The sequence below is a fragment of the Puma concolor genome, chromosome E4 (assembly GCF_028749965.1).
Source record: "Puma concolor isolate L17-30 chromosome E4, mPumCon1.1.hap2, whole genome shotgun sequence".
Taxonomy (NCBI): Eukaryota; Metazoa; Chordata; class Mammalia; order Carnivora; family Felidae; genus Puma; species Puma concolor.
In genome coordinates, this window is record NC_141683.1 from 66,796,635 (window position 1) to 66,824,547 (window position 27,913).

Below are 27,913 nucleotides of genomic sequence, written 5' to 3' on the forward strand. Positions count from 1 at the left end.
TGTATTAAAAGTTAATGACATTATTTTTAATGTTTATTTTTGAGAAAGAGAGCATGAGTGGTGGAGAGAGAGAGAATCCCAAGCAGGCTCCACTCTGTCAGCACAGAGCCTGATGCAGGGCTCGATCTCAGGAACCATGAGATCATGACCTGAGCCAAAATCAAGAGTCAGATGCTTATCTGACTGAGCCACCCAGGCACTCCCAAGACATTTTAAATAGTACTATGTATATGACTTCTAGAAATAAAAGATAGTCACAGAAGTAAGCTGATGGGACAAATTAAGCAGCAAATTATGCACAAAGACAGAAGTATTTAGCTGGATACTGTGCATTTTGATTATGAATTCAAGCCCCCAATTACAGTACAAAAATACAAAGAAACTATAAAAGACAGGCTAAGTAATGTGGATCACAGAGTAAGAAAATCTAATGTACATCTAGCAGGAGTTACAGAGGGAGAGAGTAACGTCAGTGGGGAAGAGACAGCCTAAGGATATACCAACATTGATGAAACACAGACACTGGGATTCGGAAATCATGCAGAGTCCTAAGCAGAGTAAATAAAAGTAAATTTCCACTTGGAATACGTGGCGAGAAATGTCTCTTACCAGGCGGTTGACTTTTTAATTGGAGCACAGAATTTTATGACTGTCTCAGCACACAGGGACTATTTACCAGAGCAGTCTTAATTTATCTTTATGGACGGGGCACCTGGGTCCCTCGGTTGGTTGAGCCTCTGACTCTTGATTTGGGGCTCAGGTCATGATCCTAGGATCATGGGATCAAGCCTCCCATTGGGCTCTGTGCTTAATGTGGCGTCTGCTTGGGATTCTCTCCCTCCCTCCCTCTCTCTCTCTCTTTCCCCCCTACCTCTCCCTCTTCCCTCCTCCCCTGCTCTCTCTAAAATTAAAAAAAAAAAAATTATCTTTACAGATGGCCTTAGAAGTCGTCCATACATCACCTCATTTTATCCTTACAGTGAAGAAATCCAGGCTCCTAAAGAGGAGCTAATTTGAGGATAGTTACCCAGCTGAGATGTATAGGAGCTTTTTCAAGTGGAGGAGGGAAGGATTCCAAAATCAAAAGGTCGCTTCATTTTGCTCTATTCTGCCTCTATTAAGATGTAATATCACCAGTTGCCTGTTTTATTGATGCTTTCCTTACATTAAAAAAAATAACCACTTGGGGGTACCTGGGTGGCTCAGTTGGTTAAGCGTCCAGCTTCAGCTCAGGTCATGATCTTGCGGTTTGTGGGTTCAAGCCCCATGTCCGGCTCTGTGCTGACAACTCAGAGCTTGGAGGCTGCTTCAGTTCTGTGTCTCCCTCTCTCTCTCTGCCCCTTCCCTGCTTGCACTCTGTCTCTCTCTCTCTCTCTCTCTCAAAAATAAATATTAAAAAATAATAAAAGCTGCTTACCTTTTGAGGCCTGAATGTGGATTTCATTCTTGACATGTAAAAAATGAAGCCTTTTGCAGAATTTAAAGCATGTTCATCAGAAAATAAATGAATGCATAAAAATATTGAAATCTGTTTCTGAGCAAACTAAAACTAATCCCTTAACATTTTATCACAATCAGCAGGACATTATTTTGCCATTTACCAGCATGCCTTCTTTTTTTTTTTTTTTTTTTTTTTTTTTTTACATACCTTAGTTTAAAGGACAAAAAGTTAGGAACAAGTTGTTCTCTGACTTGCAAAGACTAATTCAAGAGGCCCCAAAGCCCGATTTTCAAACATATTTCCCTTTCCAAATGGATTCTATTAACTGTTACAATACTTTGCGTGGAATAGACCTTTCAATATTTGATTGACTCCATACCAAAAGGGGCTGGGTTTTTTTCAGTCCCTCTTTTACTGTTCCTAATTGAATTTTTTTCTAAAAATTGAGTATATTATATATAGGTTTAATTGGTGTCTTTCTGAAGATATCTTCATAGCATTGAAACTATTTTTGGTTTGGGGCACCTGCGTGGCTGAATCGGTTGAGCATCCGACTATGGCTCAGGTCATGATCTCACTGTTCCTGAATTCAGTTCATGAGTTAGAGCCCTGCATCAGGCTCTCTGCTGTCAGCACGGGGTCCGCTTCAGATCCTCTCTCTCTCTCTCTCTCTCTCTCTCTCTCTCTCTCTCTCTCTCTTTCTCTGCACCCACCCAAAATAAATAAATAGATAAATGAATAAACATTTAGAAAAAATTTTTAGTTCAAAACGCCCATTCACACTCCAATGTTTCCCTGAGTAATTTGCCTTCAGGTGCTATTTCTGTCCTGTTTGGCCCCTGTGATTCAATGCTTTCATTCCTCAACCGGTTCCGTCCACAGATAAGGTAACAACCACATTGGCTAGATCTTCATCAGGGACTCCATATTGTATTCCCCATCACGGTTTCTCGCAGAACGGATCCTAGGGCCTTGTAAAGTATGTGGTTTAAATGTCCTCCCTTGTAGCTGTAAACTCGTTCACAGGAAGGTGACATCAAGCTGCAAATCACAGGGTAGAAAGCTCCCCCCGTACCACCCAGTTTTCCTTGTACATCATCTATGTCTGTGCCTTTTTTTCTAATGACACCTCCCCAACCAAATCCCCACATGCTTTTTTAAAACTCAATTTCTTTTGCCAAATTTCTGTCAGACCCTGTGAAGATTTTTTTTATATGGAAATAATTCAAGGAAGATTTTATATAATGAGAGTGGTTGTACTGTGTTAATACTTTTCTGAAGTTTTTACTGGAAATAGAACTTTCTGAGTGGAATATACTTACAAAGGAGTTGTGTGGGAAGATAAAAATTCCTTAAAATTAGATAGAGTTACTTAGCTATAGCTATGTTCAGGGTATGTACTTGAGAAATAATTTATTCTGAAATACTGCTACCAATTAACAACAAATTGAATATTCTTGGAAAACATAGCTTATTCCTATAAACTTTAGGAGAAGATATAGGATGTACTTCAAAATGGATTCTTAATACTGAAGATGATGAATTAGACTTTGTCCTAATTGATGTAAAATAAAATACGTGAAAAATAAAAGAATCCTTTTTTAAAGGTAGCCAGAAAAAAAAATTAAAGAGGTTTTGAAGGGTAACTCTTTTTAAAACTATTTATTTTGGGGGTGTGGAGAGAGAGAAAGAGAGAATGTGCATGGGAGAGGGGCAGAGAGAACCCAAGCAGGCTCTGTGCTGAGAGTGGGGCTCAAACCCACGAACCATGAGATCATGACCTAAGCTGAAAATCAAGAGTCAGACATTCAACCAACCGAGCCACCCAGGAACCCCTGGAGGGTAGCTTTTTAAGATGGTTTCAGGCTTATAGAGAGGTTGCAAAAATAGCGTAAAGAATCCCCCTTTCCTTTACACAGATTCCCTGATGGTTTCAAGCTTGCCCCTTTGCTTTTTCAACGTGTTCTGTTCTCTGTGTGCGCGTGTATATGTATGTACATATGTTTGTGTTACACATTTACACACATACACACAGACTTTTTTCTGAACCATCTCACAGTACATTGCAGGCATATCTTTTACTTCTAAATATATCGGAAGGTGAATTTTCTAAGAATCAGGACATTCTCTTATATAACGACAGTGCAGTTATCAAAGTCTGGAAATGTAATGTTGATGTAAGACTGTTACCTGTTTTGTAATCCGTATGTAAATTTTGACAGTTTTTAAAAATTTTTCTTAATAAAAAAATATTTTTTAAAACGTTTATTTTTTGAGAGACAGAGACAGAGTGTGAGCAGGGAAGGGGGCAGAGGGAAAGGGAGACACAGAATCCGAAGCACGTTCCAGGCTCTGAGCTGTCAGCACAGAGCCTGACATGGGTCTCAAACTCACAGACTGTGAGATCGTGACCTGAGCTGAAGTCGAATGCTCAACTGACTGAGCCACTCAGGTGCGCCCCCCCCCCCCAATTTTTTAATGTTTATTTTTGTGACAGAGAGAGGGGCAAAGTTTGAGTGACAGAAGAGCAGAGAGAGAGGGAGACACAGAATCAGAAAGCAGGCTCCGGGCTCCAAGCTGTAAGCACAGATCCTGACACGGGCCTCAAACCCATGAACCATGAGATCATGACCTGAGCCAAAGTCGGACGCTTAACCTTCACCGACTGAGCCCCCCAGGCACCCGAAAGTTGCCTTGATAATACCCTTCGAGGTTTTTTTCCCCAGCCCAAGATCCAACGCATCACACTGCATTTAGTTACTGTGTTCTTAGCCTCTTTTAATTTGGAATGTTTCCCTGTCTTTCTTCTTTGTTGATCTTGACAGTTTTGAGGACAGCAGTTATTTTGAAGAATGTCCCCAAATGATTGGATTTAGGCTATGCATCTTTTCAAGAATGACAGAGAAGTGGAATTATGTCCTTTTTCATGAATCACAATCAGGAGGCACGTATCAGTTTGTCCCATTTTTGATGATCTTAACTTTAATCATTTGTTCAAGGTGGAGTTTGTCAGATGAATCTTGTACCCAGTTGTTTCGACATCCATTAATGATTCTTGCCTGAATTAGTTATTAGTATGATGGTTGCAAAGAAGCTATTTTGTAGTAACCATCATCCTTTGAACATTTATTAGTTGGTATTCTGTTGAAGAAAGGATTGTCTCTTCTTACCTATTTATCTGTTTATATTACCTATAAGCCCATGGATTCCTACCTTATCAGTGGATTGTAATCTATTACATTTTGCCCTTGGGAGCCCCTTCAGGCTGTTTCCATCATCCTTTTAACAGTTCCCCATCTTTCTGGATTTCTTCACTTTCTGGCACCACAAAGCATTCCAAGTTCATCTTGCACCTTCCTTTCCTCCCAGTCTTGGGACCAATCATTCTTCAAAAGATTAATGGTTCCTTTTAGTGGAGGACAGTCTTTAGAAATTAAGATCTGGGTGCTAGGTGTGTTCATTGGTACTGGGTCATTACTTCTAGAATTTTTCAGTGCACGAAGCTAGGAAATATATGTTTGTGTCTGCATATATTTATTTCTATATCTATCTTGAAAACCATGAGTTCAAGTGATCCCTTTAATCTAAGATCCCAGGATTTATTCTAGTCTCCATTATTATGGAGGGGTTTTTTTTTTGCTCTATGTTAATTATAAGTGTGGCTTTATTTAAAATTATTGAAGGTCACATACAAAGATAGCTCTTTAATAATTATTGTTAATGAGTTCTTTTAGATTAATATTTTTAAAGATTTTATTAAGTAATCTCTACACCAAATGTGGGGCTCAAACCTACAACTCTGAGATCAAGAGTCGCATGCTCCACCAACTGAGCCAGCCAGGTGCCCCTGATTTTCTAGAATCTTAATAGTTGAGTGATTTCTTTAAAGTTTTTATTGAAATTCCAGTTAGTAAACACAGTGTTTGTTTCAGGTGTATGATATGGTGATTCAACAATTCCATACATCACCCAGTGTTCATCTCAAGGGTGCTCCTTAATTCTCATGACCTGTTTCACCCATCCCCTCACCCACTTCCCCTCTGGGGACCAGCAGTTTGTTCTCTAAGAGTCGATTCCTTGGTTTGCCCTGCTCTCTTTTTTCCCCCTTTGCTTGTTTGTTTTGTTTCTTAAATTCCACATGTGACTGAAATCATATGGTATTTGTCTTTCTCTGACTGATTTCATTTAGCATAATGTACTCTAGTTCTGTCTGTGTTGTTACAAATGACAAGATATCATTCTTTTTTATGGCCGAGTAATATTCTATTGTATACATATGCCACATCTAATAGTTAAGTGATCTTTGGATGCAAATTGAAGCTTTATAAAGGAAGAGCTATCTGTTGAGTTTGTTAAATGATTATTTAATGTGCACAGAAGATTTAGAGACACAGTTGAAGATTATTTCTAACTTTTCATTCTATCCTTAGAGGCCAATTCAGGCTATCCTTAAATACAAATCAAAGCCAAAAAAGTTAAGGTATTTTAGCACTTACCAGTGGAATAATTAAGGAATTTCTTTACTACTTTGCTTAATGACTTTTTAATTTGACCAGAATATGCAATGCTGTACAATATAATCCATGCACAACCTTTCCTGTATGAAGGCTGTGGCTTGGAAATGTAAAGCATGAGCTCTGAAATCTGGATTTGAATCCTGACTTGGTCACTTCTGGTAGCTCTGTGACCTTGATCAGGCTACATAAGCTTCTCTGTCCCCATTTCTGCATCTGAAAAATGGGAAAATTTTGTTCTTCACTGGGCAATTTGGAGGATTAAATGAGCTAATAATATAAGGTACGGTGCTTAGCATATAAAATGCAATGCTTGGGGTGCCTGGGTGGCTCAGTGGTTAAATATCAGACTTTGGCTCAGGTGATGATCTCACGGTTCGTGAGTTTGAGTCTCGCATTGAGTTCACTGCTGTCAGTGTGGAGCCCACTTTGAAGACTCTGTCTCCCTCTCTGGCCCTCCCTGTGCCCCATGCATGCGTTTTCTCTCTCTCTCTCTCTCAAAAATAAATAACCATTAAAAAAAATAAAATGCAATGTGTGACACATACTAATTGCTTAATAAGCGTTAGCTGTTAGTGTTATTTAGCTAAGTGGTACAAATTAGTACTTCATGTGAAATAACTCCGCGCCAACCCCTGCACAGTGGAAAATCCCAGTATAACTTTTAACTCCCCATATACTTTGTTAATAGCCGACAGTTGTTGGGAAGCCTTACCCATAGCTTAAATAGTTGATTAGCATATTTTATATTGATATGTATTATATACTGTATTCTTACGATTAAGTGGGCTAGGGAAAAGAAAATGTTATGAAGAAAATCATAAGGAAGAGAAAGTAGATTTACACAACTCTATTTATTAAAAATCCACATATAAGTGTACCCATGCAGTTCAAACCCGTGTTGAGGGTCAGCTGTATATATAGCATGTCTTTTTTTCTTCTGTTTTGTTGAATTCTCCTTTCTCATCAAAATATCTTTCTCCTTCATAGCCCATAGTAAATATTAAATTTTTTCCCTTTAGAAGTTAGTTATAAATACCATCTCATACCAAGATTGAAGTTTTGGGTCCTCGGTGTAAATAATAGTTTAATATCTTTCAATGTGTTTTTCTCTAACGTTTTTGAAGTTAGAAAATTCTGAACTTTATCAGCTAATAGAATAATAAAGATAATGGTGAGAGAAAAGACAGAGAAATAAGGTAAGGGAAAGAATAATAAAAATAATCTGGAATCATGATTTTGTTTTGATAGAAATTTGTTATCACACAAGAGATGGTGTGAATAACATGAATAAATCCACTTTAGATTTTGTTGGGGCAGATCATGAAACAGATTTTAAATACTATTTTTGTATTATGGGAGAATTGTAATTGTAAATTACTGAGAAACCTGTTTAGGGAAAAAAAAAAAAAAAAAGCACAGTGGAAAGAGTCCTAAAGGCAGAAATATGAGGACTAAAGAAAAAAAATAACAGTGCTTAAAAACTTACCTTTACTAGGATTTCCCAGGGAACGCTCTTATAAAATAGCATTTCACATTTTGCCAGTATTCTCAGTTTTCAAGAACTGTTTTTCTGTTGTAGACCCAAGAGGACACTGCACTTTACAGTTTTACATTTCTTACAAGGTTTCACAAAGTGATTTCAATAAATTTGGCCCTTAGTTCTGTTAGTTGAAAGAAACATTTAGCTATTAGCCGATTCTGTTTAACACTTCACACAGCCTGCCTTATGCAATTTTCCTCTGTGTATCTGAACCAGATTCTGTAGGGAGAAAGGAGAAATGTTTTGCAGGAAAGTGTTCTGAGATATCTGCTAATGTCAGAGGCAAGAATATTTTTTCAGTGTGTATTATTTTTCATGATTTTAATGGTACTCAATATCATTTAATACCTTTGGAATTTGTAGATATGTTTCTTGGTTAAAGTTTAAAAGACAGTTGTAAACTTATATATCCACCAAGAGTAAAATTGTTAATATTTTATAAGTACTCTGTCTTTTGGAAGGTGAAACTTTTAGATATCTATGCTTGAGAATGATCAGATTTACTGACTTCACACAAAGAATGACAGCCTTCACAAAAATGGAAAAGCTTACGTGAAGCACAACTTCAAGGTTGCTGTTCGTCTTTCGTCTGCCTTCTCCCACTGTAGCGTGTCCTTGAGGGAAGAGGGATCTGTATCTGGAGGTGACGGGAGAGGCAGCTAGAGGCCGTGCCTGCTAAACACATGGCTTCTCCTCCTGTGCTGTCTTCCAGGGCACTGCTGTGCCCCCAGACTCTGGCAGCACAGTCTGCTGTCTTTTACCCTCCCCGTCCAGTCAGGAGTCCCCACTGTGAACTCTGCCTCCGTGGTCTCTCATGTTTCTGTCTCCAGCGCCGCCGTCCCGAATGTGGACCTCTCTGCTCACCTCATCCCTCGTCTCCTCCTCCGGTCCCTCCTGTGTTTCACCATCAGAGAGTCTGCACAAAGCACAGTTCTCAGCCCCAGCCCCTGGTTCAACAGCCTTTAATGCCTTCTCGGTTCCATGCACAGAAAGTCTGAATCAGAGCTGCTCAAATCACAGCCCTTGGTCTGGGGACAGTCCACCAGATAGCTGTTACCTGCCTGCAGTGAAAGCACTCCAGGAATTGAGTGTCCAGAAACTTCCATGGCCTTTCAACAGGGTAAATTTTACCTGGATTGAATTAATTTTAAATATTGGGTTGTGTCTAAAAAAGTTTTTTTAAGTTTATATATTTAATTTGGGAGACAGAGCATGAGCAGGAGAGGGACAGAGGGAGAGAGGGAGAGAGAGAATCCCAAGCAGGCTCCATGCTGTCAGCAAGGCTTGAACTTGAACTCACAAACAGCGAGATCACGACCTGAGCCAAAACCAAGAGTCGGACACTTAACTGACTGAGCCGCCCAGGCGCCGCTGGGTTTGTGTTTTAAGTGTCTTTTCCCTCCTCTCCTTTTCTTCTAGTAAGTGATTCATGGCTTATTGGAAGAACAAAAAAAAAAAAAAGCTGCTCTTTCCACAACAGGTAGTGTGGGAAGCACGGGTTTAAGTTCCTTTGTCATCAAGATACAGCCCCGCCTCGGTTGATCAGTCTGACCACTCCCTGCTCTCCTACACTACTCCTTTTCCAAAGTCCAGCAGTTTGTTCTTAGAACACAGCCCGTGTTTGCTCACTTTTGTGTTTTCCGTATGCTTGTTTCTTCTCTTGAAATTCCCCCTCCGCACACTTAGGGTGCACGTGCAGACCTGAGAGCTGAGTTACAGTGTTCACACGTCCTGTCCTCTCTCCGCTGTGTCAGACTTCCCGCCTGATGGCGCGGACCAGAACAGAGGTGAGCAGGACAGCTCCTCAGGCTGTTCCTGGAGCCAACACTCGCCCTCCGGGAGAAACGCTGGCCCCAGTGTGCCCGGCGAGTGCTGTTAGCGTGAGCAGCAGCTACGCATTTCATGTGTGTTTCTCGGGCAAAGGGTGTGTCGGTCTTGAGTGGCTCTCACTAATGGGTGGCTGAATTAATAAGTCATTAATATCAGTACCTTCATGAATACTCGGTGCTGTCCTCTATGATGAACATTTGGTGATCTTTGATGCTTCCATTCCCTCCTGTCTATATTTAGCACAAGTATGCTCTATTTACCTTTCCTCTATCTAGCATGTCAAGCTGTGTGATTCTACTCTTAGTTTCATCTCTCTTCCCTATTTACACTATTTTCTGGAATAGAATATTCTTTTTGTAATTTTTTTTTTTTATTTATTTTGAGAGAGGGAGAGGGAGAGAGAATCCCAAGCAGGCTCCATGCTGTCAGCAAGGAGCCTGATGCCCGGCTTGAACCTGAACTCAAGAACCGTGAGATCATGACCTGAGGCAAAATCAAGAGTCAGCCACTTAACCTACTGAGCCACCCAGGGCCCCCTGTAGTAGAATATTCTTTTTTTTTTTTTTTTTTTTTTAATTTTTTTTTTCAACGTTTATTTATTTTTGGGACAGAGAGAGACAGAGCATGAATGGGGGAGGGGCAGAGAGAGGGAGACACAGAATTGGAAACAGGCTCCAGGCTCTGAGCCATCAGCCCAGAGCCCGACGCGGGGCTCGAACTCACGGACCGCGAGATCGTGACCTGGTTGAAGTCGGACACTCAACCTACTGAGCCACCCAGGGCCCCCTGTAGTAGAATATTCTTAAATATCCACACATTACACCCTCCCTACAAATAAAAGTCTTTTTCCTTCCTCTGAATGCTCAACTTGCCTGTGATTGGTCACACTCCTCTCTGCAGAGGGGAGAGGGCAGGTGAGGACAGGGTCGGTACCCATTTCCTGTGGGAGCATAAACTGCTTCTACCCCCAGTTTTATTGAAACATAATTGACACGCCTCACTGTACAAATCTGAAGGTGTTCAGCATAATGGTTTAACTTGCACATTTTGTGCAGTGGTTACAACAGTGAGTTTAGTCGGTATGCATTACCTCATATGGGAACAATAAAAAGAGAAAGCAAAAAAAGGAAAAAATATTTGCCTTATGATGAGAACTCCTAGGATCTACTCTCTTCACAGCTTCCCTATGTACCAGGCGGCCAAGCAGCCACCGTCACTCTCTGTATACTACCTTGCGGGTTATCTGTCTTGTACCTGGAAGTTTGTGCCTTTTCCCAGCTTAGTACGGTTCTCCCGCCCCACACCCCTATCTCTGGTAGTCACAAATCTGATCTCTTTTCCTATGAGTTTTGTTTTGTTTTGTTTTGTTTTGTTTTGTTTTGTTTTGTTTTTAGGTTCCAAATATAAGTGTGATTATACAGGATCTGTCTTTCTGTGTCTGGTTTATTTCACTTAGCATAACCTCCTCGAGATTCATCCATGTCGTTGCAAGTGGCAGGATTTCCTTGTTTTTGTAGGACTGAATTATATTACATTGTGTGTGTGTGTGTGTGTGTGTGCGCGCACGCGCGTGCATGTGCATATAACAATGTCCGTTTACCCGTAGATGGATGCTTTGTTGTTTCCATATTTTGGCTATTATAAAAAATGCTGCTGGGAACATGGGAGTGCAGATATCTTTTCAAGTTAGCGTTTTCATTTCCTCTGGATATATTCCCAGATACGGAATTGCTGAATCATATGGTTGTTCTATTTTTAATTTTTTGAGGATTCTCCATACTGTTTTCCGTTGTGGCTGCACCAATTTACATTCCCACCAAGAGTTCCCTCTTTCTCCACATCCTCGCCCACATTTGTTATCTCTTGTCTTTGTGGTGATGGCCATTCTAACTGATGATATAATGGTTTTGATTTGCATTCCCTAATGACTAATGATGTTGAATATCTTTTCGTGTGCCTGTTGGTTTTTCATAAATCTTTTTAAAAATTTTTTTTAATGTTTATTTATTTTTGAGAGAGAGAGAGACAGAACATGAGGGGGGAAGGGACAAAGAGAGAGGGAGACACAGAATCCGAAGCAGGCTCCAGGCCCCAAGCTGTCAGCACAGAGCCCGACATGGGGCTCGAACCCACGAGCTGTGAGATCATGACCGGAGCCGAAGTCCGATGCTTAACTGACTGAGCCCCTCATAAATCTTTTTTGAAGAAATACCTATTCAGGTTTTTTGTCCATTTTTAAATCAGATTATTTTTTTACTAACCTGGTTTTTTTTTGTTTGTTTGTTTTTTGGGTTTTTTTTTTTTTTTTTTTTACTATTGAGTTGTATGAGTTCTTTTTATATTTTAGGTGCTAACCTTAGAGTGTAAGCTCTTAGGTGACAGTTTCTCATCGGTGTCTGTCTTCGCCCCACTGTATCTAGGAAGTGTGTCTTAGTCACAGTAGACAATCATGGTTGATACATTAACATCGGGTTAGCTCAGTTAAAGCACTCTACGTCTGGGGTCAAGGTTCAGTCTCCACGTAGAGATGGATTTGCTTTGTTTTGGGTCCTGGTACTAAGCCGGCCAAAGATGTGCTTTCGGGCACAACGAGCACTAGGTAAGAAACAAAGAATTAGTAGCATGTTACATAAACAGTTCAAACTAGCATCCGCCCGGATGTGGGGCAGAAGCATCGTATACCCACGCAAGGGGCAACCTCACATCACTGTTTTTCAAGATAAGGAAAGACAGGCAGTGTAAGTCGCAGAAGAATTTGTCTGTAGCTATAATTTTTGCCTAGATCAACAAGTGATTACAGCTCATGTAGTAGTGAACCAGAAAGTGGTATTTGTTTTAGACTTGAAGCAGTAAAAGACAACTAACAGAGGACTCGGGAACTAATAACTGAAATCATCAAACATTAGAGTTTGGAGAACTCTTAGAGGAAGCTTAAATCCTAAGAAAAGAGCTAATATCAGAACTCGTGTTTCTTGATTCATTAAATCAGTACGTGGACTGTCGTACAAGAATTTAATCTTGTATATGTGTCAGAAAAATCCATGCTGAGAAATGGGACGAATCTGAATGAGGTGCTGGTCTACACTGAGAACAGTTACAATATGGGCCAGGACTCAAAGAATTCATTTTGTTCAAGTGAAATAAACCAGAGGCAAGGATTTTACAAACTGCATTTTCTTGTTCACATAAAGAAGTAGGAAGAGGAGTGTCAGAGCTGTGCAGGACAGAAAAATGAGAACACCAGTGAAAATTGGCGTTGAGATAGGCTGGAGAAATCTCTTTCCATTACAGTGAGAACATTCCAGCATTTCTCTTGACACATTGCACTCACGTAGAAGGTTAGGTTAAAAGCATCTCCTTTCAGCTGCTATTTTGAGGCATACGTGTACCATGAGATTGACTTGAAGGCAACACATACAACCAGGTAGACTAGAGACTGGATTTCTCGTGGAGTGAACTTCAGTGGGGTTTTAAACCTTTTCTGTGCTTCCCTCTAGAGCAGATACCCTACTTCCTGTTTCCTGAGAAAGATGCATTATGGCCTAGAAATGTCTCTAAGTCAACTCCAGTGTTACTCTCCCGCATCCTTCTGGGACAACGGGAAACGTGCCCCTTTTCTCCTCTTTAAGGGCAGTGTCCCCGCCTGTGTCCTGGATGCCATACCACCCCCCAGTCTGGGCTGTCGTCGGTGCAGGGACCGTGCTCTGTTCTGTTACCTTAACTCCATAACTGCTCCCTCTCAGCTAACCCTCTCCTTTCCTATCGGCAGCCCATATCTCACCTGGAAAAAGAAAGGAAACCTCATATTATTAAAGATCAATACGAGTGGGGCACCTGGGTGGCTCAGTCGGTTAAGCGTCTGACTCTAGATTTCGGCTCAGGTCACGATCTCACCGTCCGTGAGATTGAGGATGGGCTCCTCAATCTGACAGTGTGACAGCGTGACAACTGACAACTGACAGCGTGACGCCTGCTTGGGATTCTCTCTCTCCCTCTCTCTGCCCCTCCCACCCCAATAAGTAAACATTAAAAAGATCAACACAAGTGATTTTTCTCATGTATAAACCTGATCATGTCACTCCTCTGATTAAAAATCTTTCAGAGGATCCTTACTGATACATTTAATGATTCCCACTAATGATTGAGGATTTGGAGCAGTGGTTTTATTATAGCTATTAGCCAGCTTCTTTCTGTCTTTCTGTTTCTCCCTGCAAAGTACAGCACAGCATTTATTTATCTGTGAGAAGTTAATGTGGCAAAAAAAAAATTTTTTTTTCTCCAGATATTTTGAATGTAATTCCATGTTATCCATGGCTATCCTTGAGTTCAGTGTTAGTTCTGTTTCTTGTCTTAGGATCTGCAAAATAAACCATTGGGACTCAAAGCTAACATTTATTTACTAAACATCAAGGACATTTGATGCAAACAACACAGTTGGGCCTTGTGGCAATGTATCAGCTCTCCAGTTACCCAGGACCGTTGATGGTGGCACAAATACATAGCAAGTATGTAGTCAGTGTGCTTCTGCGAAAGACAGTATTTGATTATTATCTTGCACGCACGTTAATTTAGTTATAACTTAGAAGTTTGGGAATATCAGTTCTCATTGAGTCTGGTATTTATTCTAAAATGATCAGAGATAGAAAATACTCATAAATCAGTGTAAGGCAAGAAGTAGGTATTGTGGGGAAAGATTTGTTCTTGATGGTAAAGTATGCTTAGCCGGGCCCAGTCTGTATCAGTGACTGGATTTAAGCACCAGAAAATAGAGTGTAGGAAAGTTACTCTTTTTGTTTTTCCCCTTCACAACTCATTTAAATACAAATTTTCTAGATTTGATTAAAAAGTTCATAGACAGTCTTGAATGAATTCAAAAGTTGTCACACACTTATTTCTTTCGCTCTAAACTGTTTTAGAAATTAGTATATATTAAAGGTTAAATATACCCTTGAGTTCCATACTTGGAATAATTTCAGTTACTGTGGGGCTTTTTAAAATGTTTATTTATTTATTTTGAGAGGGAGAGAGCTCAAGTGGGGGAGGGGCAAAGAGAGCGAATCCCAAGCAGGCTCTGCGATGACAGCATAGCAGGGCTCCATGTCACGAACCATGAGGTCATGACCTGAGCCAAGATCAAGATGTCTAACCCACTGAGCCACCCAGGCACCCCTCATTTACTGTATTTTTAAGATCTAGAATATCTGATCTGATATCTAATAGAATATCTGATTTTTTGGGGAGGGGTGCAAGTGAGCGAGGGGGCAGAGACAGAGAGAAGTGAGGCTCACCCGGAGCTCGAGCTTACCCAAAGCGGGGCTCGTGCTCACCTGACGTGGGACTTGAACTCATGAACTGTGAGATCATGACCTGAGCCGAAGTCGGATGCTTAACGACTAAGCCACCCAGGCACCCCTAGAATAGTTGATTTTTAAAAATTCAAATCTAATGATTTGATTAAAAAACAAAGTAAACTATTTGCTTCTGCTGCTTATTACCAATTCTAGTTCTCTTCTGAAATTTCTGTTACCCGTCTAAGTCCTTGAACTTTTTTTTTTAAGTGATTATTTATTTTTGAGAGACAGAGCACAAGCAGGGGAGGAAAGAGAGAGGGGCGACAGAGGATCCAAAGCAGGCTCCAGGCTCTGTGCTGACAGCAGTGATCCCGATGTGGAGCTCAAAGTCACAAGCCTTGAAATCATGGCCTGAGCTGAAGTCAGACACTCAACCGACTAGCCACCCAGATGCCTCTAAGTCCTTGAACATTTTAGAAGAGTTATTTTTAAGTTCCTGTAACTTAACTCCCAATATATAGATCTCATGTGAATCTGTGTCTCTTAACTGCTTTTTCTCTCAGTTTTTTGTCCAATCTTGATCTCTTGTGTGCCTGGTTACTTAGAGTTATATACTGGACCTTATGGTTGAAAACTTGTGGAGGTAATTTGAGCCTTCGTTGGATTTCTTCTCCCAGGGGGGATTTATTTACCTTGCTGGCAGATCAACCTGACTGATCGGCAGATGAAGATGTTTCTGCTGAGCTTTAGTCCCTCTGAAGCTGGTCTCTTTTATAGGCTCACCTTCACCTCTAGGGAGTATCCCTTTGAAGTCTCACATGAAAGCCTGAGGCTCCCCGTTTCTTGGCAAGCCCTGAAGTTCAGTTTTTCCGCCAGGTCTGTAAGTTTGTTAAAAGCTCTGCTCAGCTTTTTTGGCCTCCAAATTGAAACTTTCTGCCAGTTTTCCTAGTTGTTACCAGCGGGAGGGTTTGTCTGAAATGAGCTAGTCTGCCTTTGCCAGAGGTAGTCTGCAACTCTTTCTTAATGTGTATTTTTACATGTATGTAAAAGTGAATGCATACACATATGTTAGCCCAGTATGCGTCCTTGTAAGTTATGAACAAACTTGCGTACAATGGCTATCCGTGTGATGAATTTCTCTGCTCATTAGCGGTGCACTGTCAACAGTTTGGAGACTCGTACTTGATTTCTTCTTCTCCAGCTGTGGTGTTGGTTCAGGAAATATGTGAGATCTGCCTCGTATTAGTTACCCTGTGTGTACAAGGGTACATGTCAGATTCTTGAAGATGATGTCTCACAGGGCTTTATATAGATTAATGTGTAACCTCAAAGAAACGAATTCATCATGTTTGAGGAGTACGGCAACCGAACCGTCTGATGGGTGGGTTTTATTTTGTCTTAATCTATTTTCTGAACTGGAAAGCCTTTGAAGATATGAGAAATTGTTTATGTTGCTGTCTCCTTCAAGCTAGCAATTTGTTGTTTACAAAATGTGTATCTGAGAGTAGTTGATTTTTAAAATTAATATAAAAATGATTATCGTGGTTAAGGGTATAGGCTCTGGAGTCGGGACCTTTGAGTTTGAATCCTGACTTTGACACGTACTAGCTGCGTGACCTTGGCCTATTTATTTAATCTTTCTGTTGCTGTTTCCTTCTCGATAATACAGATCTAATTATAGAATTACCTTGTAGGATCTGTGTGAGGATTAAATTTTATATATATATAAACATCTGCCTGAAACACTTCCTGATACTTAGTAAATATTCAATGACTGTTGATTACTGTTAATAGTCAGCATTTTATTCAGGGAATGCCATTTGGTAAGGCCTCTTAAAGGAAGGTTTTAATGAACTATGTGTTTGTGTATATGTAATGATGAAAGTATAGTTAGCTTGATATTACTAGCTGTGTAGCAAAGTGCTCTAAGTTTAAAAGTTAGTAAGACAGCTTCCCTGAAAATATTTAGTAGGTATGTAGTAGTAAACATAATTTTTATTTTAAAAGGGGTCATTATGGTCCGAACCAAAAAGTATTTTGCAGTTCTTATTCTGTTGGTTGTGGCTTCAAAGTATGGTTGCAATATGTTTTGCGGCAAAGAAGTGTTTAAAACCAAGAAAGCACAACTTAGATTTGAACCTAGTGAAATGCCCTCTGTGTGTGGCATTAACTGTGAAACTGAACAAAATGTGTCTGTTGTACTGATAACTTTTTTTGAGAGAGAGACAGCTGGAAAGCAGGGCAGAGGGAGAAGAAGAGAGAGAATCTTAAGTGGTCTCCATGCTCAGCACAGAGCCTGACTTGGGCTTGATCTTGTGACTCTGAGGTCACGACCTGAGCCAAAATCAAGAGTCAAAGCTCAACCGACTGAGCCACCCAGGTGCGCCAGTACAGATAACTTTCTATGCTATGCCTTTGCTCACCCTTTATCTTCAGATGGAGAAGTCATTAATTTCTAGGAGCATCTTGAATCATAAAGTCGGTCACCCTGAGGTAGGCAAAATTTCTACTGATTGTTAAATGAAAATATTGTTAGAAATTATTGCTAAATGTATCTGTTTCTGGATGCCTGAAGATGTCCTTGAGTTCATACTATTTTATTTTATTTATTTTTTTTTTTCAACGTTTATTTATTTTTGGGACAGAGAGAGACAGAGCATGAATGGGGGAGGGGCAGAGAGAGAGGGAGACACAGAATCGGAAACAGGCTCCAGGCTCTGAGCCGTCAGCCCAGAGCCCGACGCGGGGCTCGAACTCACGGACCGCGAGATCGTGACCTGGCTGAAGTCGGACGCTTAACCGACTGCGCCACCCAGGCGCCCCGAGTTCATACTATTTTAGAGATTTGCTTCTATTTTTTTTTTTTCTTCAAGTAAAACTTGTATATGTCTGGGTCTGAGAGAGAGGCAAAAGAGGAGGATGGTGACTGCCACGGCTTGGCTGTACCCACAATGAGCCTCTTGACCCGTCATTTCCATTCATGTAATGGATTTTGCACTCAGAGGTTCTGCAGATGTGTGGAACCCGTATTGAGCTGAGGCCTGTTGTGAAACAGAGAAAGATTAAACAAATTATGCTTTCTTTCACTTAGCTTATCTGTCCCACGGTTGTTTGGGGCTTAAGAGTCACATAATTTCAGTTAATTTCTCCTCCTTCTCCCCCTCGTCCTTCTTCTCCTCCTCTTCCTTCTTGTGTTGGAGACCCATTTAACGTGGACACTCAAGGCCTGAGTGGAGTGGGAAGTGCCCCGGAAGTGGGCAGGCAGGCAAGGTGGGAGGGCAGCAGGCCCACACCTGATTGAAGGAAGGGATGCTGGGCGCTGGGGTCTGGCCCAGGCAGGCAAGGGGAGTACCGGAAGGGTGGCCCAGGCAGGCTGGAGGCCAGCCCTTGAGAGGGTAGCTAAGCCAGGTGCTGAGTGCCCGGGCCAGAGCCTAGCCTGGAGAGGCAGGGTTGGGGCTGCTTGGGGGCTCCCCAAGCTGCTGCTGGAACTCAGGGCTCTCCTGGTGGCGGGCATGGTGGAGGTCCTTCTTCCCCAGGTGCTCCAGACAGGACCTGACCTGCTCCAACACGATTGATGGCCCGGTATTCTGGGGCTGTGGTCCTGGCCGTCGTGCCCACCTCCACCGGCACGCCTAGGTCCCCCTTGGGGCCCAACGTTGCGGGCTTCGTGTTCTGGACTCATTCTCTGTATAAATAAACATCCATGTTTGTTATTTTCTTCCTTAGAATCATTACCTTACGTTTGACTATAACTGATCATTTTTCTGGTGTTTTCTTTTACAGTCTTGTGGTTTTGTCACGTACTTTGTCATGTTTTTATCCTCCTTCCTACAGCATACATTTTTATGACCTTTCTTGTTTCTATATTGAGAATGAATTTCTTATTATGAAATTGTTTTTTATTCTTATTAAAGAAGTATTAAAATAATCTGGTTAACTATTGTACTGTGCCATTACATAGAAATCCAAGTATTTAGAAAGATTACCGTAAGGCTGTCCCACTAGTTAATCTGGACGTCAAGAAGTACCTAGAAGAAAGGATGGCGTGATCCTGGGTTTACGTCCTGAACGTCCATGTGGACAAGCAGATGCAAAGTGATTTTAAAAGCATATAGAGTCTAGGGGCGCCTGGGTGGATCAGTCAGTTGAGCGTCCGACTTCAGCTCAGGTCATGATCTCACAGTTTGTGGGTTCGAGCCCCACATCGGGCTCTGTGCTGACAGCTCGGAGCCTGGAGCCTGCTTTGGATTCTGTGTCTCCCTCTCTCTCTGGCCCTCCCCTACTCATGCTGTCTCTCTGTATCTCACGAATGAATAAGCATTTAAAAAAAAAAAAAAAAAACCTTTAAAAAAAAAGCATATAGAGTCTATTTCCTTCAGTAACTATTTACCTTGTTTAATCTTAGTAATAGCAACATCTATGGCCAGGAAATGCCTACAGCATAACATGTATAAGCAAGAATGAACCCGGGGTGGAGTGATTACCATGAGCCATGAGTGGCTACTGTGGCATTTGTCCAGACAGTGTCCTGGAGAGCAGCGTTGTCCAGTAAAAATAAAATGTGAGCCATATATAGAATTTTGTTTTCTAGTAACCACAGTAAAGAAGCTTTTTAAAAGGTGAAATTAATTTTAATAATTTTTGACTTAACCCATTAGATCAAAATATTATTTCAACATATAATCAATATTTAAAAGTATTGATAAGCTATTTTACATTCTTTGGATTCACAGTGGTCTTTGAAATGAAATATGGTGTGTATTTTACAAGTACAGTACGTCTCAATTTGGACACATTTTTCATTGGAAATACTTGATCTATATTTAGACTTTTAACTTACAGGTGAGAAAACAGATTCAGGGGCACCTGGGTGGCTTAGTGTGGTAAGTGTCCACCACTTGATTTCGGCTCAAGTCATGATCTTACAGTTCATGAGTTTGAGCCGCACGTAGGGCTGTGCACTTACAGCATGGAGCCTGCTTGGGATTCTCTCTCTCTCATTCTCTTTCTCTCTTTTTCTCTCAAAATACATAATCATGAAGGGGCACCTGGTGGCTCAGTCGGTTGAGTGTCCGACTTCAGCTCAGGTCATGATCTCGTGGTTCATGTGTTCAAGCCCCATGTCAGGCTCTGTGCTGACAGCTCGGAGCCTGGAACCTGCTTCAGATTCTGTGTCTCCCTCTCTCTCTGCCCCTCCCCCACTCACTTGGTCTCTCTCTCTCTCTCTTTCTCAAAAATAAATAAATGTTAAATAATAAATAATCATGAAAAAAATTATAAAAAAGAAAGCAGATTCACATACTCAATTTGTTCCAAACATGCATAGGTTTTTCAATAGCTGAATTGATACCTGTTTTTAAATGTAAATTAATTGAAATTTAATAAAAGTAAAAATTCAGCTTCTCCGTCTCACTGTGCATATTTAAATGCTCTGTAGCCATTTGTGGCTTGTGGCTACCACACTGAACAGCACAGTTATAGAATATACCTCATGCTGAAGATGTCGGTTAAGGGACCCTGGATCAAGCTTAATATTTTAATTAAATTTTAAGGGGAGGAGAATGATATAAATTAGCAAAAATCATGATATTAAAATTATAGGGACATTTTAATGAAGTTGATGTCTGAGTTTCACATGATTGTCATCGTTTTCAGAAAACAGATTGGAGATAATCACAAACTTCTCTGGTCCTTGGATGGTTGTCCTCAGGTTAAGATACTATTAATTCCTAGAAACCACCTCATAACATGTTGCTGTGGTCAGAGTTCATTAGCAGAGTATGAAATCAACCTAATGTATCTCAATCAGCCTTTTTAAAATGTGTTTAATGTTTATTTATTTTGAGAGAGAGAGAGGATATGAATGAGTTGGGGAGCCCAACACAGACTCAGTGTCATGAACTGTGAGGTCATGACCTGAGCCAAAATCAAGAGTTGGATGCTTAATCCACGGAGCCACCCAGGCACCACGATCAACATTTTTAAAAATATGAAATAGTATCAAATAGAATAGAGAATGTATCAGAATGTGTTTAGTTTCAAGGAACCTTTGTTGCCATTATAGATACATATTTTGTGTGTACAGGATCTCAGTGAAAATTGAATTTCTTATTCTGGGTTGCAAAATTTTTGAAAATCATTCCTCTAAGGCATACTTTTTATTACTGATACACTGAATATTGCCTACAGGTACGTGTATCTAAACAAAGCATAAATCACAGAAAATTTGAGATTTAGCACTGGGAAGTAAGGGTGTTAGAATATGTAGTAAGATGGTAAAATGTAAAGTGATGTTTAATCCCCATAGTAAATACAACATATGTGTATGGTGATTTTCTTCTCAAAATCTGACTGAGAGTAGCCAAACTGACTCAGAGTAGCCAAATTTGAACTTGTGGTTAATACAATATCTTATTGGTTAGGAAACTGCCTTCCTTCAAATTTTGGTTTGACTATGAAGTCATCAAATTTCAACTCGGGGTTGCATCTTAATTCTTAAGAAGGGGCACCTGGCTGGCTCAGTCCGTAGCACATGCAACTCTTGATCTCAGGGTTCTGAGTTCAAGCCCCGCGTTGGGTCTAGAGCTTATTTAAAAAAAAGGGGGGGGGGCGCCTAGGTGGCTCAGTCGGTTGAGCGGCCGACTTCGGCTCAGGTCACGATCTCGCACTCCGTGAGTTCGAGCCCCGCGTCGGGCTCTGTGCTGACAGCTCGGAGCCTGGAGCCTGTTTCGGATTCTGTGTCTCCCTCTCTCTGACCCTCCCTCATTCATGCTCTGTCTCTCTCTGTCTCAAAAATAAATAAACGTTTAAAAAAATAATTAAAAAAAAAAAAAAAGAAAGTATGTATTGAGGCCTAACTGGTATGGATTATAGAAAAACGTCACTCAAAATCTCCTTCAAGGGTTTTAATAAAATAATTGGGTATTATATGTTTAACCATTCCTATAAAGTTTTTAGTTTTAGTGACACCTGATATTTAATCTCAGCAGATATCCATTAGGATGTATCAAAAGAGGAAGTCAAATTATACCTGGGATTGAGAGTATTTTTGACAAAATGTGGGTTTCTTTTTGTTAGTCTGTTACTCTGAATTATTGCTTTACTTAAAGCTTCTTCCGCAAAGCCTTGTGGTTTTTCAAGCTTTGTCTAAGCCTGACTTGGATATGAGGGCTTGAAATTTTCAGCTGCACAGAGTCAACCCGTCAGATGACTTTAACACAGTGTACATATTAGGAATGCTGTTTTCACCCAAGAGGCTGGAAACTTGGGCAGTGCTCACAACCATGCTGTTAAAAGCCAAAATATGCCGGAGTCAGTCCTGCGCATTTATTGTGTCTCAAAACCCCTAGGCCTGGGGCTACGTATTGTGAAAGATAAAAATGATCTGTGGCTGGGTTATGGGTATTCAAGCAGCTTAAATCTAAGAGGACACTTGTGCAGAAACACTTAGTGCAGAGCAGGATTTGGAAAGGGCTGCGTGTGTGACACAGCGGTTAAGAGCAGTAGGTTCTGCACGGGTCTTTTGGAGTGGAGACCTGGGATGGGGGCTAGGGGTGGGGGTGGACTTTGGAGCCAGGCCTTGAATAATTGGTAGGTACCCTGTAAGAATAATTATAGGACATTCACACCTTGGAAAGACTGAGAATTAGTGTTGGAAAGGAGTTTACAAAGTTACCTTTTGAGAATTAAATTACGTTATCACGAAACAGTAGACAGCAAAACGTCTTGAGGCCCGAAAGAGTTCTCAACACAAGAAGGCGAGCCATAGGGAACGGTGTTTCGTGTGGATCCGGAAGTTCCCCGGAAAAGAGAGTACTTCCAGGAACTTGAACTCCTTGGTCGTTACAGCCATGTCCCCTGCTGTAGGTGGAATGTTTCCCTTGAGGTACACCACAGCTGGAGTGAAATGCTCTTTCAGTGGGTTTCCCCCCCTTTGTCCTTAGAACATAATGATTGAGAGTATGGCCTCAGAATCATAACTGGTCCATGTTCCATTTTTGACCTCACTAGCAGACTGAGTCTTGAAGACATAAGAACCTTGGTTTCTTCATTAGTATTACGGTACTAAAAGTTACCTATTTGCTAGGGTAATTCTGAGAACTGAATAAGAGTATTGATCTGAAAAGTTGAACACAGGGCTCGGTACATGACATTCAACAAAACTGCGAAATGCGATCTGAAATTTTATACTCACCAAGAAGCCCTAATCACTAATTTCTAGGTAGCTTAATCATTTGAAACGGGATGCACAGAACTGATGCTTAGGTGTTCTAGTAACCAAATGAAATATTCCCATGATAAATTAAACTCCAGCATTTTCAAGTGATGCTGGTTAGCATTAGTTTATCATTTCTGGAAAGTCTGGAAAAGCTCTGTTTCTGAACCTGCAGGAAGGCTAGGGACCCACTTGAATAAACCTACCAGTGTTGAACACCGGCCTATGAGGTTTCTCAGGGAGTAATGATGGCTAACTTTGAGCATTCACTGGGGGCCAGGCACTGCACTGAGTGTGTTACCTGCCATGATATCTGAGCCTCACAACTGACTCTGAGGTGGGTACAGTGGTTCTCCACTTACAGATGAGAAGGTTGGAGCCTGGAGAGGCTAGACAGCACCAGCATTTGAGCCTCAGTCGGCCTGAGTTCTCAGCCTTTGGATACTGGACTGCACAAGACTCCTGTGAGAAGGACCTGGTTTCACATCCTGTTCTACTCCCCCCCAGGAATATGGTCTTAAACAAGTTGTTTTTGCCTGTCCAAGCCTGAGATTCTTCATCTGAAACACAGTATGAGTACCTCCTGTGTAGGCTTGCGTGGAGGGTTAGGTATAAAATGTGTAAAGTGCCTGTCACAGTTTCTAACGCATGATGGAAACTTAACAGGAGGTAAGTGTGGTTGTTTGCGGCTCTCTAGACTGCTTTCTGCTCTCCACTTCCTCCTTGGCACGTGACCTACGTGTCTGTACTTTCAGATACATGTCAGAATATAACTTGATTGTTTAAATCAGAAATAACTAAGGCTGTTACTAGTTTTAAGGGCTGACATTTTTCCTTCATAGCCACACACATTTCTTTTCACTATTGTGATAATATATATAAAACATAAAGTATGCCATTTTCACCGTTTTTAACTCTACAACGCAGTGGCATTAATTGCATCGATGCTGCTGTGTAACCATCACCACTGCGTTTCCAGATCTTTTCCATCACCCAAAGCAAACACTCTGTAACCAAAACTCCCTTTTCTCCCCTGCCCTCAGCCCCTTTAATCTGTTTTCTGTCTCCATCAATTTGCCTATTGTAGAATCATACCGTTTTCATCCTTTTGTGTCAGGTTAATTTCACTTAGCATAATGTTTTCAAGGACTGTACATGTGTTAGCATATATCAGAACTTCATTCCTTCTTAGCGCTAAATAATATTCCCTTTATGAATAATACCACATTTTGTTTATCTACTCATCCATCAGTGGACATCTAGGTAGTTTCTACCATATTAGCCACATGTACTTTACTTGTTTATTTATTGAAGTAATATCTGACATAAGATGTCATATTAGTTTCGGGTGTACAACATAATCTCCAATTTTATGTATTGCTATACTCACCATTGTAAGTGTGGTTACCATCTGTCACTGTACAGAGTTATTACAGTATTATTGAATATACTCCCTATGCTGTACTTTTCATCCCTGTGACTTATTTATAACTGGAAGTTTCTGCCTCTTAATCGCCTTCACCATTTTTGCCCCTACAACCAACCCCCTCCTTTCTGGCAACCAACAGTTTGTTCTCCGTATTCGTGATTCTGTTTCTGTTTGCTGTTGTTATTGTTGTTTGGTGAGTTTGGTTTTTAGATTCCACACATAAGTCAGATGATATGGTATTGGTCTTTATCTGACTCATGTGACTTAGTATAAGACCCTGTTGTCACAAATGGCAAAATGTCACCCCTTTGTATGGTTGAGTTTCATTACATCGCGTATATATATACCACATCTTCGGTATCCATTCGTTAAATCAGTGGATACGTAGGTTGCTTCCATACTTGGCTGTTGTAAATACTGTGTGATAAATGTAGGGGTGTATACATCTTTTCAAATTAGCGTTTTTGTTTTCTTTGGGTAAATACCCAGCAGTGGAATTACTGCGTCAGATGGTAGTTCTATTTTTAATTTTTTGAGGAACTTCCATAGTGTCTTCCATAGTGACTGCACCAGTTTACATTCCCACAAACAGCGTGCAAGGGTTCCCTTTTCTCCACATTCTTTCAACACTTAGTATTTTTTGTCTTGCTGACACTAGCCATCCTTACTGGTATGACGTGAGGCTCATTGTGGCTCTGATTTGCATTTCCTTGATAATTAGTGATGTTGGGCATCCTTTCATGTTTTCTTGGCCATCTATATGTTTTTGGGTTGTTTTTGGTGTGGTTTGGTTTTTGGCAGAATGTCTGTTCAGGTGCTCTGCCCATTTTTTAAATCAGATTATCTGGCTTTTTGGTGTTGAGTCGTAGAAGTTCTTTATGTATTTTGGATATTAACCTTATTAACTCCCATTCGGTAGATTGCCTTGTCATTTTGTTGGTGTCCTTTGCTATGCAAAAGCTTTTTATTTTGATGTACTCCTCATAGGTTTTTGTCTTTGTTTCCCTTGCCTGTGAAGATATATCTAGAAAATGATGCTAAGGTTGATATCTAAGAGTTTATTGTCTTGTTTTCTTCTAGGAGTTTTATGGTTTCAGGTTTCACATTTAGGTCTTTTTAATCCATTTTGAATTTATTTTTCTGTATATTTGGTGTGAGAAAGTGGTCCAGTTTCATTTTTTAGCATGTGACTGTTCAGTTCTCCCCACACCGTTTATTGAAGAAATTATATTTTCCCCATTATGTATATTCTTGCCTCTTTTGTCATAGATTAGTTGACCATATACATGTGGGTTTATTTCGGGGCTCTCTCTCCTGTTCTGTTGATCTCTGTCTGTCTTAGCCACAGAGGTTTTATTTTTATTTTTTTAGTAAGTAGGCTCCATGCCCAGCGCGGAGCCCTGAGCTAAGAGTCAAACACTTAACCGACTAAGCCACCCAGGCTCCTCCAGCCACAGACGTTTCAACAGTCATTTGAGGCTGGGTTCTCTCATGATAGTGATCTCAAAGATACCTCATTAAAATAATAGCTTTTTAAATTAAGAACTATACTGTGTTTAGAATTTATTTCAGGGCTAAACCTAAGTTAGTAGAGATATGTGGTAAAAGGAAAATGATACCATCCAGATTTAGGTATTTTTATCTTTGCCAGCCAGTACTTTTATGTTTGAATCAAATAAAATACTCCAGTTGCAAAATACGTTGAAAACATGTGATACAATCCAGGTAGGGCTGATGTTTTATTTTGTACTTTGTCTTCATGTTTTAAAAGAATTATACTTTATTTACATGATTCTAAAGGCCAAATAAGCATTTCTGTTAATTTGAAGAATTAAAAAAAAATCACTAAACTCTTTCTCAGATAACTGGAATATTATATTTGATTCAAACCCAAAATAATGATTGGCAAGCAAAAAATTTTAAATTCTAGCTGGCATAATTTTTCCTTAAAATGTAATATACTTTCAGAGGATAAGAGGGGACAAGACACGTCTGACAAGAGAGGCTTAGAATCTGTTTTGTGTAGTTTTAAAATGTTAGAAGGATCCTTGGAGCAGATTTAGATTTTCCAAGTCTAAACTAGTCTAGAGTTAATTGTGGCCCTCCTTTTTTTTTTTTTTTTTCTTTTTTCAATTGTATAAAAGGAATTTGCTGACACTTCTAAGGTACTTTCCAGGGCTTGTTTTGTGGAAATAAATGATGTAATGAGACTATGGTATAAGCATATACCCCCTAAATTTTCTACGTACCTTTTTTTCAATTTATTTAAAAAATATCCTAAATGTGCTCGTTGGCAAATATTGCTGTTTTCAGCCAGATGAGGACTTATCCGGCTTTCATTTGTCTGGTAAGTATCCAGGGATAACATATGAGTGATGGATTTTAGCAGATGACCTCATTTAACCAGTAGTTTCATTGCTTTCATTAAGGTAGGGGTCCCAACATCATGCACGGGACAGTCACACGGAGAACTTACCTAAGTATATCAGTACCAGGGCTCCATCTTGGACAGGCTCTCCAGGTAGTAAACACACAGCGAGGGTTGAGAACGCTTGTCTTCAAGCAGGAACCAGTGGAGGTTGGGTGGGGTGGTGAGCGAGAAGAAGAAGTAGGAGTGAGCTGTGGTCATGTCCATCCTTTCCCTGCTCACAGCGAAACGACCCAAGAGACAACGATCACGAGAACCCAGGGTTTAGAAAATGAAATAGCTTTTTTTCTCTTTTGTCATTGTAGACATGGAAGGACTTTGATGAAACATAAATGGTTCAACAAAAGATGCTCTAATGGATGACAGCGAAACTCCTACATATAATCTGCAGATAGAACCACAAGATGGGTATCATCCTGGTGACGGCGTGGGAAGTACAGTAACACGCTTAGCTTCTGCATCGGATGAAAATGAAAATCAGCTTGACGGGGACGGGCAGGAGCGTCTGAGCCCGGGTGCCAGTGCAATGGGCAGACCTGCAGTGTGCGAGCAGGACAGTCTCAACAATAATGAGAGCTGCACCCCCAGCTGTGAGGTGGCTGTGTGTGAGAACCTGGGGGACACTTCCTATGAAAGCCCCAAGGACGGGCAGGCCTCCGTGGGAAAGGACAAAAAAATACCTGGAAAAAGAAGCTCCAGAACCAAAAGAGGCACCACTAAGAAGATAGCACAAGGTACTTTTAAAAAATCCTTTTTTATACTGTTCTCTACCTAAAAATAAACTGTCTTCTCTCTCCCATACTCTGTATAACGTCCTACATCTTATGTCCCGTACTCTGTATACTGTCCTACATCTTGCTTTACTTCTCTTTTTTTTTTTTAATTTTTTTTCACGTTTATTTATTTTTGAGACAGAGAGAGACAGAGCATGAATGGGGGAGGGGCAGAGAGAGAGGGAGACACAGAATCGGAAACAGGCTCCAGGCTCTGAGCCATCGGTACAGAGCCCGACGCGGGGCTTGAACTCACGAACCGTGAACTTCTCTTAATACACTCTGGAGCTGGTTCTCTAGTAGCACATATGGATCCAGCCGGGTGGCATGTCACGCACGTGATGTCTCGCACACCTGTACCACTTCTTTGTGCCTCTTCCCAGTAGTTTGCCGTAACAATGTGCTGAAATTTTAATTATTTTACATGCTTTCACACCAGGTACTTTAAA

General features: G+C 40.7%; 1 protein-coding gene across 2 annotated transcripts in view; it reads left to right on the forward strand.

The window, feature by feature from the left end:
• Nucleotides 1-27,913, forward strand: part of CNST (consortin, connexin sorting protein) — a 118,805-nt gene that overhangs the window by 16,714 nt on the left and 74,178 nt on the right. For both annotated transcript variants that reach the window (XM_086693455.1, XM_025926313.2), the window contains exon 2: nucleotides 26,997-27,425. In XM_086693455.1, the coding sequence (XP_086549581.1) occupies nucleotides 27,047-27,425 (379 nt within the window). In that variant the 5' untranslated portion in view covers nucleotides 26,997-27,046. The remainder of the gene's footprint in view (nucleotides 1-26,996; nucleotides 27,426-27,913) is intronic.